This window comes from Microcaecilia unicolor, chromosome 2, assembly GCF_901765095.1.
Source record: "Microcaecilia unicolor chromosome 2, aMicUni1.1, whole genome shotgun sequence".
Taxonomy (NCBI): Eukaryota; Metazoa; Chordata; class Amphibia; order Gymnophiona; family Siphonopidae; genus Microcaecilia; species Microcaecilia unicolor.
The window spans coordinates 361,355,056-361,374,842 of NC_044032.1; the positions used below are offsets into that span (position 1 = coordinate 361,355,056).

The 19,787-nt window shown below is 42.3% G+C and overlaps 1 protein-coding gene across 1 annotated transcript in view; it reads right to left on the minus strand.

Annotated features, from left to right (window-relative positions):
• Positions 1-2,901: 2,901 nt before the first annotated feature.
• The window catches only part of PSD3 (pleckstrin and Sec7 domain containing 3), a 599,926-nt gene continuing 583,040 nt past the window's right edge, over positions 2,902-19,787 (minus strand). The window contains exon 16 of the mRNA XM_030192121.1: positions 2,902-4,634. Coding sequence (XP_030047981.1) covers positions 4,419-4,634 — 216 coding nt within the window. The 3' untranslated portion in view covers positions 2,902-4,418. The remainder of the gene's footprint in view (positions 4,635-19,787) is intronic.

Sequence of the window (19,787 nt, forward strand, 5' to 3'; positions counted from 1 at the left end):
CTGGTTTGCAAGACCAGTGCTCTAACCACTAGGCCACTCCTCCACTCAACTCCCTTGAAATTTGGCCGTCCCTGTGGGGGGGGGGGGGGGGGGGGGGGAGGCAGTTCAGGACGTCCACACCTTCGCTATGCCTCTGTTGACACATACGTACCCCCCCCCCCCCCCCCAGGGACCTGCATACTGCTGCGATGGACCTGAGTATGACATTTCAGGCTGGCAAAAAAAGTTTTTAAAGTTGTTTATTTCAGGGTGGGAGGGGGTTAGTGACCACTGGGGGAGTCAGGAAAGGTCATCCCCGATTCCCTCTGGTGGTCATCTGGTCAGTTCGGACACCTTTTTGAGGCTTGGTCGTAAGAAAAAATGGACCAAGTAAAGTCGCCCACGTGCTCCTCAGGGACACCCTTCTTTTTTCCATTATCGCTCAAGGACGTCCATCTGTTAGGCATGCCCCAGTCTTGCCTTCACTATGCCTCTGACACGCCCCCAGGAACTTTGGTCATCCCTGCAACGGGAAGCAGTTGGGGACGCCCAAAATCGGCTTTCGATTATGCCGATTTGGGCGACCCTGAAGGAAGGATGCCCATCTCCCCATTTGTATCGAAAGATGGCCACCCTTCTCTTTCGAAAATAAGCCTGTATGTGACTTTCAAAAATCTAATTGATTTTGAGCAAACTAAGGCCTCAGATAAACTTTTATAAATCCCCTTGCTAAAATACCAACCTTTGTGTTTACAGATTGGAATGCAGGCTGAAATATCTGCAGGTGGATCGTTCCTATGAAACTACTATCACTATCCCTTACTACAATATAAGACAGCAATCTGAATACCTGGTAGAAAAAGCAGCCACCAGCTGCAGTGAGGAGAGAAAAGTTCTAGGAATGTTATGAAGACACTGGATCAAAATCAAGGGTACATGGCTATGAATTATTCTAGCATTTATTTTCCCTACTAAACATATTCATATCCAAACTTGTGCAATGAGCCACACGGGTGTAACTCAGCAGATAAAGGTAGATTTTCTGTGCTCCCCTAACTTATTTACAAAGAAGTGTGTTTTTCTTTTTTAAAGCAAGAGTGGAACAAGCTACTATAATCACATTACATCTATTATTCTTGGCTTTTTGTTTAAGTAAAAGGATTCACACACTCAAATGTACCTGTTTGAATTTTTGCTTTAAACTACCTCTGTTTGAAAATAGGACTAAATGAGCAACTCCAGTGAATGCAAGATTATCCAATAGCTTTTCTGTATCTTGTACAAAATATTTGTTTTAGAGGTCAAAGCAAATCCTGTGGAAACATTTCCATCTCTTTACATTTTGCCAACTATGATGAAAATGTCAAACACAAATGTGAAATGCAATAGCACTGAGATTCGTGTGTCTCAGATCACAATTGGGTTAATATTATATTAACTGCAATCATACACGTGGAAAATATTTACTAATCACTCTGTTTAGATGTCAAATATATCAATGTCAGCTTCTCAACAAAAATGTATTGAAAGAAGGTACCTTTGAAACAAATATGCTCTATATACAAACCATTCTGAAAACATATATATACAAATATCAGCTTAGACAGATACGCTTTTCAAACAAACATGAAATGGTCAAGTGTTCTTAATTTATATTTTTGTACATGGTAAGTATGTAAGAGACTATCATGACATCTCTATAAAAAGTTATGGACAGGCAACTGTGAATAACAAAGCGACAAATCCATCCTAGTGTGATGGCACATGTAATGAAATCAGATGAAAAATGGTTTCTTTAATGCCATCAAACCCTAAAGTAGGCATAACAATGGCCTGTTGTTACTACTCTGCATAACAGGTAATTTTAAATCAACTATGCAGAACTTGCGAAACATTTCCTTACAAGATGCATCTAACAAGAAAGGGTTCCAGTCTTGGTCCTCATGCATCCAGCATTAAGGCACAGAGTGTCAGTGACAGTTTTTGAAATTATGGACCACTAAATTATTATTTGTAGCAATGTCAATCATGAAAATAATTTGTGATGACATTGCAATGCAGAACAGCTTTTCAAGGGGTAGTACTACAATAAAAAAAAAAAAAATGAAGCCCTATAGTGAAGAAAAAGGCTGTGGGCACCTTACTCTTGAACCATAGTTTTGAGGCATCAACTTTTGAGCAGCAGCACGAGCAACAAAGAAGTTGATGGCACCTTATACGCCAATCGAAAACCTCTTTGTTGTTCTTGCTGCTCTAACATGACTACCCCTCTGGAAAAAGCAATCATATCTATAATGCAAAATGTACCAAACGTTTGACATTCTGGATAATTTTTTACTGTAGAATTCATGTAGAAGTATTGTGTTGAACAAAATGAAAATCTTTGTAGGTTGTGATACCTATTATTAAACCAACAAAAAGACCCCGTATCTTAGGCAATCTTTCTTGATTGGTGCAATAATGGTATCATAGCCCACAGAGATTCTAGCATATTTTAAGTAAAAAGGAACACTTAATAGTTCTAATAATTTAACTAACTGGTGTTAAGAATTAGTTTTATAGGTGCTGCAGCACTTCTTGAAGTATATTTTCAAAAATGTGGTACCGGTTTGATTAGCATTACAAATTCTTTGGCAACACTTATGTGTTCATAACGAGAAGAAATAAATTTAAAGTGATTATGAATCAAACATGAAAATAAATCTATCTCCCCTCATCACCCCCTCTAATTCAGCAGTAACACTGCAAACGCCTGCATGACTTGGTGTGGTAGCTGCTGCAATATAACTAAGGGCCCTGTTTACTAAGGTGCGTTAGCATTTTTAACGTGCCTACAATTAGCACGTGCGCTAACCGTGTAGGCGCCTATAGGGATATTGTAGGCGTGTACACAGTTAACGCGTGTACATGGTTAAAAATGTCAATGCATCTAAAACGCAGCTTAGTAAACAGGGCCCTTAGTTAACACAAACAAGTGTCACTTTTCCTTTTAACTTCCTTTCAGAGTCCTGAATCCCTAAGCTATTTGTTTTAAAACACAGATAGGGCACGGGATAATAGCTGTAATGAATTAGGCTCTTAAAGCAGTTAGCTTACAAAATCGCCTGCAACGTATTGTATTAAACCCATCTAGTATCTTAAAGAAAAAGATATTAAAATTAAGCCATGAGGTTATATTTCTGATACCATTTTATTACATAAACAGCATCCTGTTTTAGTTCATGGGGGTCCTCGCTAAAAGAAAGAGTTTCTTCTTAAACAAAATATGATTTTGCTTTGAACTGCAGTAAATCCACATTCAAACCATACTCTATTGACAACTGTGCCTAATTAAAATACAAAGATATTATTCTGCATTTTGTGTGTTACATATATATGTTGTATACAGTCATATCTATGTGTATGACACACACCATACAAAAAAACACAGTAAATAAAAATAAAATAAAATCTCAAGTGCTGATGAGGGTTACATGACCCAGTTGGAATTACTTTTATAAGAACATGCATTTTCTATTTAAAAATAAATAAATAAAAGGAACATGACACATTCGAAGGGAAGAGGAAGCATATATATCTGCACACTCTCTGAAATACTGCTTGCTGTATGAGTGCACTCTTGAAAGTGACATGGTCTCTTCATATGGATTAAAATAATGTAAACATCTACAAGGGACAAGCACAGACACACACACGCAACTCCAGTTATTGGGTATGAGAGCTGTCAATTGTTTATGAAATCTAATACAGGAAGTCAAATTAAGTGCCAAACGTTCTAAACCAGGTCAAATAGCCTGGCTTTTCCTCTGTTCAGCCTAAATAAAATGTTCACCATCTAATAAAGAAAACAAGTCAGACCCTACGTTCCCATGTGAAATATTCCTTTGAGTTCGAAGGGCCTGGAGAAAACACAGAACATGGTGACTGTGCTTTTGGTATTAGCTTGTTCCATCTGAGAAGCTAGCTTCTCCATTTCACAGGTGTAGAAAGAACTTCATTTAAACTCTGGCTGTACAGCAAGTGTGGAAAAACTACACACAGACTGCTAAGTTCTTGGAGGCACAGCTATAATGCGCAGTTACTATGCTCATCCAACTCGCCTCTCTGCAACAGAGAAAACATGAGACATGTAATCAAAATGCAAAAAGGTAAAAGAAGCAGATGAGCACAGATGCTTAATTTGTCCTGAAGTACCCCCTCTCTCCGCCCGGAGAAAAGGTATGGTGGTTACTAAAAGCCAAACAACAAGATCAGAGCAAATCTGAAACATCTACACCCATATGTACAGAAAACAAAAATTATACAATAAAATGCATCAAATCAGTCACAGACCATTTTGCTGGTTTGAAAGAACCACAGGTAATAAAACAACGATCTTGACAAATGATATTTTGATGCACTTTTGCTGACCGACTCCTGCTTCTCTCATCCCACACATTCTAAGTAATCTTCTGCTTAATGCTTGGAGCCTCTGGCCTGTGGTCCTTCCGTTCTGAGATGTTCCGCTTAACCTTGGCACTAGCTGGAGATGTCTCCTGGTTCAGTGAGGGGCTGGAATGGGATTTCTTTAGCCCGGTGTTGTCCTTTTCTCCGCTGTTTAGCAAATCCTTCCCACCTATTTTAAGCAGATCGGTATATATCTCATAGCGTGTTTTCTGGAAAAAAAGAAAGCACAAATAGTGATGAATATATTGAATTTGTGTACAAATAAACTGCATACTGTAAGATATGTATTTATACAGAAGTACATAGGATCTGGCTATGAAAAACAGCTACTGTGATTAGCAACATACACATACAATAAAAGAAAATCATATTCATCTAAAAAAAATGCTGGTAAAGAAATTGTGAATGATGAAGATTTAGGTTAAATAAGCACAGTAGTATACACAAATCTGGCACGTGTCAAAAGGTCAAACTGAGCATAAAACACTAGATCTTATTTATCTTGACTCCCCCCTACCCCCACAACTCTTTCTTTATGGAAAACTAGTAAAAAAGGGCCGTTTCTGCCTCTGATGAAACGGGCGCTAGCGGGCACGGGAGTCCCTTCCCCTCCCCTTACGCTAGTCTCCCTGGTGGTCTAGAGGTACCTGTTCGGTCGGGGCAGGAAAGAAAGAGCCCCCTCTTTCCTGCCCGTACCGTAGCGGTGCTGCTAGCTGCCTTGCTGCATCGTTTGGGAGTCCGGCGGAGTTTCAAAATGGCCGCATAGAGTTGAAGTCTCGCGAGGCAGCTTCAACTCTCGGCGGCCATTTTGAATCGCCGAGAGCCGGACTCAGACACGATGCAGCCGGGCAGCTAGCAGCAGCGCTCCGGGCAGGAAAGCGGGGGTTCCTTCGTTCCTGCCCGAGCGAACAGGTACCGCTAGACCACCAGGGATAGTGGCGTAAGGGGAGGGGAGGTGAAAGGGGGGAGGGAAGGTGATGAGGGGAAGAGTGTGCTACCGGTGGCGGGTCGGTACCTTGAAAGGGGCAGGGCGATGGGACGAAAGGGGCCGGGGTAATGGGCATGTAGTCGTCGGCTGGGATTTATTGGAAGGGGAGGAGTAGGGAAACTACTGCTCCCCGTGCATTCATTTGCCTTGTTTTCTTGTTCCGCCCTCGACGTCATCACGTATGACGCGAGGGCGGGGCATGAAGACATGGTGAGTGTTGTGGCTTCACCACCATGAACTTACGAACCGGTGTGTGAGTGCCTGCAGTGACGTCAGTGTCCTCAGAACGTTGAGGGTGCGTTTTATTATAGTAGATAACCATATGTTGAAACTGCAAAGAGAAGTCCAGGTCACAGGATTTGATATTTCTTTTGACAACATGTTTCTGGCATCTAGCTTTATGTGTAATTTTCAATCAACAGTAAATTCTATAGTCATGTAAGGATGTCCTAAAGGGTATCACTTACTAGTTACTTAAGAGGTATCACAGACACTTGTTTATCATGTCACAGAAAGTGTGCTGGTGTTTCAGACATTCCCAATGGGAGGTATTTTGATATAACAGAGAAGTCCACAAAATTTCTTCTTCTTTCATGTTTCTACCTCTTATTCTTGGAAGGTGTCTTGAGCTCAAGGGTAGAATTCTCAGGCCTCCAGGATTTGGGAGTATCTTGAGCTCTACGTGGATCCCAAAAGTAAGAGAGGACCAGATGTGAGTAAGAGAGAACCTTATACTCCCTGTATTACAATGGAATATTACCTTAGGTGTGTTAAGAAGTGGATTTACTTGTTGGAGTCACAAGGACTCACTGCCACACTTGTGAAGTGCTACAACCCAGTTGCTGCTGCTTAAAAGAATTTCGGAACAAGGTCATCTATAACTGCCCAGAAATACTCCAGTTCTTCTACTCGAGAGGATCTGTCCCATACAAGGAAGATGCCACTATAAGGAATCGCTAAAGAGAACAGAGTGAAGGAGCCGGGAGGAAAGAATTCCCTAGTGCAGTAGGATTTCTGTGATTTCAACAACATTTCTCTGAACTTTTCTATATATATGGATTGCAGGAGTAGAAAGTATATTGTCTGTGAAGTTATCCAAGATTCATCAAGAATCTCAGTAACCTGTTTTGTTTTTGAACAATTCAATCTGTACAACTGTCTGGTTCTTGGTATTGGGAAGCGTTGGACAAGTCGAAGGCCTTGAGAGATTCTTTTTCATCTTCCGTCCAGAAAGGACCAGGCATGGGGTACTTTGTGGCCTTACAGCCCACAGAAGTACCTCTCTGCCCAATCTGAGACAGTAACAGTTCGAGGCTTGTGGGGATAGGATCCAACAGAGCTCCTTGGGGCAGGGACAGAACTTGTGGGGATGGGGCAGAGTTCACGGACACAGGGCGGAGACAGAGTTCACGGGGTTGGGACAAACTTTGTCCCCATGTCTAGCCTACATAGCCAGATGCTTTGACTGTGATGGTGTTGATGCTAGAAACAACAGGAGGCTCAGGTTTTCCCAGTTATTTTAGGTAACAGATAAAAAGAACATAAGAATAGCCATACTGGGTCAGACTAATGGTCCATCTATCCCAGAATGCTGCTTCCAGCAGTGGCCAATCCAGGTCACAAGTACCTGGCAGAAACCAAAATAGCAACAACATTTCATGGTACCAAATCCAGGGCAAGCAGTGGCTTCCCTCATGTTCTATCTCAATAGTGGACTATGGACTTTTCCTCCAGGAACTTGTCCAAACCTTTTTTTATTTTATTTTATTTATAATTTCAAAATTTACAATTCAAGCAACAGTGCTTGTAATAGAAAAGCAGTTTGAATACAATATTTGTTTTACAGGAAATATAATAAAGAAATATAATGAATACAAATTACTAAGATCCATTGTATTTATAAATTCAACTGCACAAGTCCACAAAATGTGATTCAAGATTACTTATCTGGAACAATCGAGGAATAATTATACTGAACAGAAATAAGAAGTAAACCTGTGTAGCAAACTAGAACTAGAAATTTTCTTCTTTTAGGACTTTTGAGTCTCTTGTCCAATTCTCTTGGTAGCTAGGAATTCAGTGAGGTGAGTAGGTTAAAAAAAAAACATATTTAACTGCATGATATCTAACAATGCACTTGCATGGAAAATACAAAAAAAAGGATGCTCCCAACTGTTGGACTCCAGGTCTTTGTAAAAGAAATTGGCGTCTTCTTTTTTGGGTCTCTTTTGAGACATCTGGAAATATTCTTATTTTTAACCCAAAAAAGTCTTTATTTCTGTTCTTAAAGAAGAGCTTCATTATCCACTCCTTGTCAGGTGCCAGAACCACCTTAACTATTAATGTTGAGGAAATAACTTTTTCTGAATCTGATGACTCTAATAGTGCTGACACATCCAAGGGGGAGTCTGAAGACTCATGTATTTCCCATGCTTTTACTGGTATATAATATACCTGTAGCAAAGGAGGAATCGATCGTTCAGGAATTGAAAGTATATCCCTCATATATTTGAACAGCATTTCTTTTGGAGAAATTGTTTTTACCTTTGGGAAGTTAATGAATCGAAGATTATTACTTCTCTGATAGTTTTCAAATGTTTCAAGTTTCCTACGTATATTTGTTAAGTCTTTTATCATTACTACTTGAGTTTCCTGCATTTGTTTTCCTTTCTGTTCTTGATTCTTTATTTTCTCATTTATTTGTTTAACATCCTCTGTAATTTTAGTCATACTTTCCGCTAATGTTTGAGTCTTTATTTCCAACTGATTTATTTGGGGACATAACGCTTTACCCAAAGAAGAAATCAACGCCCACAAAGATTCTAGAGTCACTTCTTTGGGTTTTTCCAATGAGGAAAATACTTGCATAGGTAAATCAGATTGTAAAGGATTACTTATCTCACTCCCCGCAGCCATGAGATTCCCCGCCACGAAAGGTGTCTGGCTCACAGTGTTTCCAGCGTCCATGACAATGGGCGTCTCTGATTCGGGCCCCTGTTGTTCCCGTGCCTCGCGTCGCTCTAGTTTCTCCATAGGTGACACCAACAAAGGAGAGCTCGTTCGCTGTGGTTGCGGAGAGGGAGTCCTTTAATCCGGGCTTAAAGTTGTCTCAAGCGCCTGCATCGAAGCTGGGCTTCCACTTGCTCCCGCTGACGCAATCACGCCACTCTCGGACCGCATTTCTTGTTGGCTCTGAACGAAAGAGTCCATAGGTCCGGTAACCGGGACTGCCTGTCGACCGGAGGACACTGTGCTAGACTTGCCCCTTCGCATCGGCATAGCGAAGGCTAGGATCAGATTCGGACGGAGCACAGCTTACACAGGTCTGCTCTGGTCGGCCATCTTGAATCAACCCCCTAGGTCCAAACCTTTTTTTTAAACCCAGATACGTTAACTGCCATTACCACATCCTCTGTCAGTGAGTTCCAGAGCTTAACTATTTGCATATCGTTTTTGAGATACAGTGATCAGAACTCAAGGTGACGTCGCATCATGGAGCAATAAGAGGCATTATAGTATTCTCGTTTTTATTTACCATCCCTTTCCTAATAATTCCTAGTATCTTGTTTGCTTTTTGGCCACCACTGTACACTGGACAGAAGATTTCAGTGTATTGTCTACAGCACCACCTAGATCTTTTCTTGGGTGCTGACCCCCAAGGTGGACTCTATCATCAGGTAACTATGACTCAGATTATTCTTCCCAATGTGCATTTCTTTTTCCATTTATCCACACTACATTTCATCTGCCATTTGGATGCACAGTCTTCCAGTTTCCTGGTTGAGGCTCATGGGGTATGTCAAGACACTTCAGTGGGGAATCCCTTCAGGGTCCGAAGGCAGGGGCTTGTAAACTGTGGTGCTGGAGAGTTCTCTTTTTCTCGTGTGTAATCTAATCATAAGTACATAAGTAGTGCCATACTGGGAAAGACCAAAGGTCCATCTAGCCCAGCATCCTGTCACCGACAGTGGCCAATCCAGGTCAAGGGCACCTGGCACGCTCCCCAAACGTAAAAACATTCCAGACAAGTTATACCTAAAAATGCGGAATTTTTCCAAGTCCATTTAATAGCGGTCTATGGACTTGTCCTTTAGGAATCTATCTAACCCCTTTTTAAACTCCGTCAAGCTAACCGCCCGTACCACGTTCTCCGGCAATGAATTCCAGAGTCTAATTACACGTTGGGTGAAGAAAAATTTTCTCCGATTCGTTTTAAATTTACCACACTGTAGCTTCAACTCATGCCCTCTAGTCCTAGTATTTTTGGATAGCGTGAACAGTCGCTTCACATCCACCCGATCCATTCCACTCATTATTTTATACACTTCTATCATATCTCCCCTCAGCCGTCTCTTCTCCAAGCTGAAAAGCCCTAGCCTTCTCAGCCTCTCTTCATAGGAAAGTCGTCCCATCCCCACTATCATTTTCGTCGCCCTTCGCTGTACCTTTTCCAATTCTACTATATCTTTTTGAGATACGGAGACCAGTACTGAACACAATACTCCAGGTGCGGTCGCACCATGGAGCGATACAACGGCATTATAACATCCGCACACCTGGACTCCATACCCTTCCTAATAACACCCAACATTCTATTCGCTTTCCTAGCCGCAGCAGCACACTGAGCAGAAGGTTTCAGCGTATCATCGACGACGACACCCAGATCCCTTTCTTGATCCGTAACTCCTAACGCGGAACCTTGCAAGACGTAGCTATAATTCGGGTTCCTCTTACCCACATGCATCACTTTGCACTTGTCAACATTGAACTTCATCTGCCACTTGCACGCCCATTCTCCCAGTCTCGCAAGGTCCTCCTGTAATCGTTCACATTCCTCCTGCGACTTGACGACCCTGAATAATTTTGTGTCATCGGCGAATTTAATTACCTCACTAGTTATTCCCATCTCTAGGTCATTTATAAATACATTAAAAAGCAACGGACCCAGCACAGACCCCTGCGGGACCCCACTAACTACCCTCCTCCACTGAGAATACTGGCCACGCAATCCTACTCTCTGCTTCCTATCTTTCAACCAGTTCTTAATCCATAATAATACCCTACCTCCGATTCCATGACTCTGCAATTTCTTCAGGAGTCTTTCGTGCGGCACTTTGTCAAACGCCTTCTGAAAATCCAGATATACAATATCAACCGGCTCCCCATTGTCCACATGTTTGCTTACCCCCTCAAAAAAATGCATTAGATTGGTGAGGCAAGACTTCCCTTCACTAAATCCGTGCTGACTTTGTCTCATCAGTCCATGTTTTTGTATATGCTCTGCAATTTTATTCTTAATAATAGCCTCCACCATCTTGCCCGGCACCGACGTCAGACTCACCGGTCTATAATTTCCCGGATCTCCTCTGGAACCTTTCTTAAAAATCGGAGTAACATTGGCTACCCTCCAGTCTTCCGGTATTACACTCGATTTTAGGGACAGATTGCATATTTCTAACAGTAGCTCCGCAAGTTCATTTTTTAGTTCTATTAATACTCTGGGATGAATACCATCAGGTCCCGGTGATTTACTACTCTTCAGCTTGCTGAACTGACCCATTACATCCTCCAAGGTTACAGAGAATTTGTTTAGTTTCTCCGACTCCCCCGCTTCAAATATTCTTTCCGGCACCGGTGTCCCCCCCAAATCCTCCTCGGTGAAGACCGAAGCAAAGAATTCATTTAATTTCTCCGCTACGGCTTTGTCCTCCTTGATCGCCCCTTTAACACCATTTTCGTCCAGCGGCCCAACCGACTCTTTGGCCGGTTTCCTGCTTTTAATGTATCTAAAAAAGTTTTTACTATGTATTTTTGCTTCCAACGCTAATTTCTTCTCAAAGACCTTTTTTGCCCTCCTTATCTCCGCTTTGCATTTGGCTTGGCATTCCTTATGATCTATCCTGTTACTTTCAGTTGGTTCTCTTCTCCACTTTCTGAAGGATTGTTTTTTGGCTCTAATGATTTCCTTTATCTTACTGTTTAGCCACGCCGGCTGACGTTTAGTCTTTTTTCCCTTTTTTCTAATACGTGGAATATATTTGTCCTGAACCTCCAGGATGGTGTTTTTAAACAGCATCCACGCCTGATGCAAGTTTTTTACTCTGCGAGCTGCTCCTTTCAGTCTTTTTTTCACCATTTTTCTCATTTTGTCGTAATCACCTTTTCTATAGTTAAACGCTAGCGTACTTGATTTCCTAGTTTCACTTCCTTCAATGCCAATATCAAAACCGATCATATTATGATCACTGTTATCAAGCGGCCCTCGTATCGTTACCCCCTGCACTAGATCATGAGCACCACTAAGGACTAAGTCTAGTATTTTTCCTTCTCTTGTCGGCTCCTGAACTAGCTGTTCCATGAAGCTGTCCTTGATTTCATCAAGAAATCTTATGTCCCTTACGTGTACAGATGTTACATTAACCCAGTCTATATGCGGGTAATTGAAATCCCCCATTATTATTGTGTTGCCCAGTTTGTTTGCGTCCCTGATTTCCTTTAACATTTCCGCATCCGTCTGTTCGTCCTGGCCAGGCGGACGGTAGTACACTCCTATCACTATCCTTTTCCCCTTTGCACATGGAATTTCAATCCACAGTGATTCCAAGGAGTGTTTTGCTTCCTGCAGAATTTTCAATCTATTTGATTCAAGGCTCTCGTTAATATACAATGCTACCCCTCCACCAATCCGATTCACCCTATCACTACGATATAATTTGTACCCCGGTATGACAGTGTCCCACTGGTTATCCTCCTTCCACCAGGTCTCAGAGATGCCTATTATATCTAATTTTTCATTTAGTGCAATATATTCTAACTCCCCCATCTTATTTCTTAGGCTCCTGGCATTCGCATATAGACATTTCAAACTATGTTTGTTGTTCCTAAGTACATCATGCTTAGTACTTGACAGTATTAACTGGCAATCTTTTGTCTGATTTTTATTGTTATTTAAAGATACCCGATCTACTACAATCTCTTTTGCAACCTCACTATCAGGATACTCTATCTTCCCTGTTATGGTGATATCTTTGAAAGATACCTTATCCCGAACCATGCTCTTTTGAGCGACTGTCGGCCTTCCCCCCATTTCTAGTTTAAAAGCTGCTCTATCTCCTTCTTAAACGCCGATGCCAGCAGCCTGGTCCCACTCTGGTTAAGATGGAGCCCATCCTTTCGGAATAGGCTCCCCCTTCCCCAGAATGTTGCCCAGTTCCTAACAAATCTAAAGCCCTCCTCCCTGCACCATCGTCTCATCCACGCATTGAGACTCTGGAGCTCTGCCTGTCTCTTGGGCCCTGCGCGTGGCACAGGTAGCATTTCAGAAAATGCTACCCTGGAGGATCTGGATTTCAGCTTTCTACCTAAGAGCCTAAATTTTGCTTCCAGAACCTCTCTCCCACATTTTCCTATGTCATTGGTACCCACATGTACCAAGACAGCGGACTCCTCCCCAGCACTATCTAGAATCCACAATGAATATGCATGAGATTGATTTGCATGTACTGCTTCCATTGTATGCAAATCAATCTCATGCATATTCATTATGGAAATCCTAAAAACCTGACTGGGTTGTGGCCCTTGAGGACTTTGGTTGCCAAGTCCTGGTACAGAAATACTCCTGCACTCAGAGAAAGCATAAGTAGGCTTCTAGGTCACCGCAGAACTGGACTGTCTGTGTAGACTTGGTGGGGCAGATCCCATAAGAAGCAAACAAATTAGAAAAAACAAAATCGCAAAACACTTAGTGCAAGAATTAAAACTATGAAGTGATCATAATAAAAAAAATGATTTAGAATATAATAATTAAGCTGGTGTGTGTTTTCTCAGGGGACTCTAGGGCTCGTACCAGAGGTGCCTCCTGAGTGCTATACAGTTCAATTTCTATGCTGGCTGGTAAAGGAGCTACAGATACCTTTCATTTCTCATTCAATCACTATCTGCAGGCAACATTATTACTTATATAGAGCCCTGTAACAATAACATCCTGACTGATTAATGCACCCTATTAGTATTCACAACATGAGCAGACTGCAAAGTGGACCATGGCAAAGTATTTACAGTTCCCATAAATCCATTGCAAAGATAATGTCATGTCAAATAATAAATTATAACTATGAAGAATTTTAAAGATGTAGTTAGTGAAGTATTACTAAACTGTTAGAACAAACCTAAAGGCACACTCTGGTGTCCTGGTATTGATATATTTGACCATGACTGCTTTTGTAAGAAGGAACAATGCTGTAAATTTATATTTCCTAGACTAGACTTATAATTTAAGGCTAAGCTGAACTATAAAACCATACTCTTAAAAAAAATCAGTCACAATATTAACATTTGCAAATCAACTGAAGGTGCATCACACCCCACATACCGTTCTTCCACGGCATTTAGTCCAATATGAAATCATATTTACTGAGTATAACATCTCACATACTGTTGATGGGTGAAAGAGATAGCTACCATCAAAAAATAATAGGAGCTACAAGACATGCAAATATCCCGAGTCTTGAGTCAGAAAATTTACCTCATATGGAATAGAGAATGCAATTGTTAAGAAAAAAGTAGCAGGGCTGCCACAGAAGCAGACAGCACAGCTGCTACAACTTCTGCTATCTCCTTCTAGCACCATGGCAAAAGCCATTTATGTATTCCAGTTGGATACAAAGAAGAAGCTGGAGCAGGGCTCTGGAGAGAAATTAAAGAATGTGAAAAAAAAGAACTGAAGGGAAATACAGATGAGGAAAAGAGCAAAGAAGAGATGGAGGATAACGCAGAAAAGGAACAGTATAACGAAAGGAAAAAAAAAGGCACACAATTAGAAAAAGTATTGGTGCTTTAATTGATGGAAACATAATTTAATACTGTATAGTCATTTCATTGGTGCTATTTTCACTTTTTCATGCATGCCTCTAAGACTGGGATTTTTAACCCATTCCTCAGGACACACCCAGCCAGTCAGGTTTGCAGGATATTCACAATGACTATGCATGAGATATATTTGTAAACAACCTAGGCAGTGCATGCCAATTTATTTCATGCATAATCACCCTGAAACGTTGCTGGCTGGATATGTCCTGAGGACTGGGTTGAGAACTGAGAGATGGTACTGTTATGCTTCTGTTAAGATTATTCATGAAGTTGGTGAGCAGGAGCAGGAATGTGGCAACCACTCCTTCCCCCATCTGCATCTTCCTGAATTCTCTATTGCTAAAGGGGCTGTCTGGCAGTACCATGTGGTAGCAGCCTGCAAAAAGGATCAAAGATAGCTGAAGGGTGGTGGTGGGTGCTGGAGAAGGAAACAAAAATAGTGTGCAGTGACAGACTTCACACTGAAGTACACACTGGGCTCTGATCCAGCCTAAAGACAATTGTGCTCCAAGTGAAATAATGGTAATTTAGGTATACCAATTATATGACCCCTCCCCTCCAAATGCTTCAGGTCAGTTTTGCAGTGATTACTCATGAAAATATGAGATGGATGTGTAGGGACCAGTGGTTTAGCTTGTACCATTTTACTGTACAGTGTCAATGGATCAGGAGAGACCGGCGATTCCTTTTCCTCCTGAAGATCCACAGACTAAAGGAGTACAAGTTAGAATGGGGGGGGGGGGGGGGGGGGGGGGGGGAGAGAAATAAGTGAGATGTTCCCAGATAGGACAGGTTTCAAAATATATTTTTTTTTTACACTTTACTGGCAAGGAATATAATTACGTTAGCATTAGCAGTATATACATTTTAAATAACGATAAAGAGATGGGGTTTAATCACCTTTTTAGACATTCCTTTGCTTGGCTCACCTTTATTACATAGAGCAGTGATTTAACCTATTGTGATGTCATAGTGGCTCATTCCACCAATAAGAGCCAACCTCATTAGTGATGTCACAATGGCTTGATTGTATAGAATGTTTGTATATTTGGGAAGCTTGCCAGGTGCCCTTGGCCTGGATTGGCCGCTGTCGTGGACAGGATGCTGGGCTCGATGGACCCTTGGTCTTTTCCCAGTGTGGCATTACTTATGTACTTATGTACTTATGTAGTGTGGTGGCACCCAGAGACTTAATCTTTATTCCCCACCCCTTCTCCTGAGCCACCATAGATTTTAGATATGCAAGTGGAGGGCATAATACAGAGCTTTGCAGTCCCTGAGCTGGGCTAAATGGAACTAGGGGTCTGCTATCATGCACTGCTGAATCTTGGAACATGCAGTTTTCTTGGCTCTGGCAGTGCAAGGACAATTTCCATAGGATTTACTAACCTGTGGAAGCCAGAGACTGAAGTTTAGTAAATTCCATAGTGAAACACAAGCATGCTGTTTTATCCCAACTAAGTAAATTGGACTGTGTGTGTCAGTGCGCTTGCTGATTAGCGCATCCATGCCCTTTCGCTGCCTGACATGCCCCCTCAAAAAAAAGTAAATACCATGTGGTTAGCATGAGCAAACGGCAAAACTAATGCAAAACACTTTAACGTGTCCTGTGTTAGGTTATTTTCCTGCATTAAACGTGCATTAGCACTTAACACGAGAACCACACACAAGGCATTTCTACACAGCAGTAGTTTTCATAAGCACTACCAAACAAATAGATTAGGAGGTGGTTACGCTCACTTTAGGCATAAAAACAATGAGCCATTTATTTATTTATGTAAAGGCAACTAAGGTCCTGCCTCTACGGCAGTACCAATTTTTGGGGGGCCAAGGTTTACCACGGGTGTGGGAGCAGTGGCGTAGCCAGACCTTACTTTTTGGGTGGGCCCAGAGCTAATACAGGTGGGCACTATGTATATAGGTATGAGTAGTGTTTCTTGGGATACTACAAAATAATGCCTTAGAATGCACTTAATGATGGATTTCTAAGTAGTCTGCCCAACAGCTGCCCTGCATGAATATAAACCATGTACTTACTTAATGGAAAAAACGCTATTTGTAAATATAGTTACATTACAGACATAAGTCTACTATAATGTCAAACATCTTAACGCACATGACAGGATCCTGTATTATAATTACAGCAATGACATATAACAATGTATTCAAATTCTGGAGGCACCTCAATAATAGCACCAGTTCGCATTCCATTGGAAAAGCCAGACAAGTCAGACACATAGATCCCCACACAAACCACATGCCAGCAGAATTTCTTACCTACTCAGTTACATGCAGAACACAGACCAACCCTCATCAATTACAAAATGACCAAAAACTAGAAATTGTCCTGTAACTCAGCATCAGCACTTCCCTTCCCTACCTTACCCCCCCATCCATCCCCAAAGCCTGGTATCAGCCTTTCCCTTCCCCACCATCCATCCCATAGCTAGGCATCAGGTCCTCCTTGTAGCCCAGCATCAACGCTTGTCCTACCTCTTACCCATCCCCCCATGGTCTGGCATCTTCTTAACCCCACCTTGCTTTATATTTCTTTTTTTTTTTTAATATCCTGGGCATATAGAGCCCACCCTCACCCAGATAGGTGGGAAAATGTGGGATACAAGTGCAATAAATACATAAATAAGCAAAGAATTATTAGTTTCACAGCTGATATGTATGAATACAGCCTGCATCCTACAGCAAAATTCAATTTTCAGAGATTGAAGCAATGTAACCCTACAATATTGAGGCTACTTCTCAGCATACATTTTAGGGGGATACTACTACTACTTAACATTTCTAAAGCGCTACTAGGGTTACGCAGCGCTGTACAATTTAACATAGAGGGACGGTCCCTGCTCAAGGAGCTTACAATCTAAGAGACAAGTGAACGGACAGTCCGATAGGGGCGGTCAAATTGGGGCAGTCTGGATTTACTGAACTGTAAGAGATAGGTGCCGAATGCAGCATTGAAGAGGTCTGATACGTCTGAAAGAAACCCTTTTATCCTTAACTGTCAATGTTCCCTTACCTGTAAAACTCCAGATCACATTAATGCTTCAGTTCTCCTGAGCTGCGCAGTTTTCATGGCTAAGCATCCTTGTGCAGGGAACAGAGGCTCGATCCCCCTTGCTTCATGCTATCTCTGATTTCCTCCAAACCCTGGCCTGCCCGACTCTGCCTTCACGTCCGTGGGAGATGTATTTAGAAACCAAGTGGGTAAAGCTTTACCCACATTCACATTTCCCAGCTCTGCAGGTGTCCGTTGGAGCCCCGCTTATATACCAGAAGCTTGAACAGACTGAGGTGCAGGGCACGTGGTGAAAGAATCACAGTCCGTGAGCACTGCGGCGCCATCGTGCAAGCAAGAGAAGCAAGCGAGACACAGCTGAATCTGGACGAGGAATAAGTGCCGAGTAGGAGCACCGGCAAGCAGCGCTGCGATGGTCTACACTTCCGCTTCAGGAACCGGTCCGCATTTTTAAAAAAATGTAAACAGGAGGAAGAGGACCGAGAACTGCCGGCTACCTGGGCGGGCCTGAGCCAAAATTGGGCAGGCCTCTAGCCATTGCATCAGAACCATGCATGGGCATTAACGGTAATTTTTAACCTCCAGGCTGCAGCAACCTCTTTATTAGAGAACTGGTCCGGGACCAAATAGACATGGACCCTGAGAAGTCACAAGAGTGAACCAGCCTCAGAGCCTACCAAGCTGCTGGACTGCTTTCACAAAGAACAGGTACAGGAACCGTGTACTCTAGCACTGCCTGAGAGGAACAGATGGAAGAAAATGGCAAGAGGTATTACATAATCCAGCTGGAGGAGGGGGCAGTGGCGTTCCTAGGGTGGCTGACACCCGGGGTGGATCGCCGATGCGCCCCGCCCCCCCGGGTGCAGCGCGAACTCCCCCGCCCGCAAAGGAACCCTCCCCCCGGGTGCATGCCGCTGGGGGCGGGGGGGGGGGGGGGGGGGGCGCGAGCACCTGTCCTCCGTTCGTTCCATGCTTCTTCTCTGCCCCGGAACAGGAAGTAACCTGTTCCGGGGCAGAGAAGAAGCATGGAATGGAGGACAGGTGCGTGCGGCACCCCCCCCAGCAGCGTGCACCCGGGGCGGACTGCACCCACCGCCTCTCCCTAGGAACGCCACTGGGAGGGGGACACCACAAGGTACAGACTTTCTATCCTTGAGACTAGACCTCAGAGTACACACAGCCAGGTGTTTTCAGGATATACACAATGACTATGCATAATGTAGATTTACATATCAAAAAGGCAGAAAATGCAAATCTATCTCAAGCATATTCTCTGTGGATATCCTGAAAACCTGACTGGCTGGGTGTGCCCCAAGGACTGGGTTGAGAAGCACTGCTCTAGACTTCCCTCTGGAAGAAACCAGCCATATCTTGAGACTGTAAATCGGAAAGGAGATTTAGGAAGAAGACAATTGTGCATTTGTAAGATTTAATTTCTATTTTGAGTAACTTTATTGGAATATACTTGGAAATATAAATAGTTGTTGGAAACATTGCCTGTGTTAAAATATCCAAGTCTAAATAAATCTATCACGGTTTGCAGCATATTTAACAACGTGGACTAGTTTATCGAGTGCGAGAAAATTAGTAACCCCTCTGTTTACTAAACTGCGCTAGCGACTTCAGTGCACTAATGCAGACACAACCCTTCAGTTTGAAAGGGCTGTCGGCATTGCTGAGTGGCTTAGTAAAAAGGGGGATAAGTGTGTAGACTGTGTGTAAGCCGGCCTTCTAGCTATGATAGCCCTGGTCCTGCCCTCCAACCGGGTCTAAAAAATATATTTGTGTAGCCCATCTGATGCACATAACCAAACCAAGAGTTACATTTACAATGAGGAACAGAAGACTTTGGAACTGGTACATCTCACACTACTCTGATCACATAGCAGGAAACAAAAACCTTATGCTCATTTAGAGAAAGCTGACTGGACTCTTCTCTAACCAAAATATTTCAATATGCCTGAGCCAGATAACATGACACACAGAGAAGCCTGCTGCTGGATACACTCTAAACTTTGATCACTCACTCACCTTCATAATCAACATTTAAGAATTACTGCAAGTACAATGAAAAAGGAGGCTTTTACGATATTTCCAAAAAGATGTATATAATAAAACCTTTAAAAATATTCAAACCAATTTCATCCAACTCTGTCTGAGTTCATTAAAAAAAAAAAAAAAAAAGGGATAAAGAAGCCCATTATGCTTTTTGACTTCATTTAATAAAAGATGCTCTTTTCTTTTGACTTCACTTACGGAAAATAAAAATGAGAGGAATGACAAAACTAATAAAATTGCACTGAAAATTTTGACTTGGCATTTTCTCTTTTAATGCTGTACTACACAGAGCCATATTAAAAAGCTCAAAGTAAAGCAAAAAAATAAAATCAGCTGACGTAGATGCCCTAGAACAGTGGCTCTCAGCTGTTCAGTTAACAAGCCTCGGTTGATTAATTTAGCAATGGCCCAATCCTA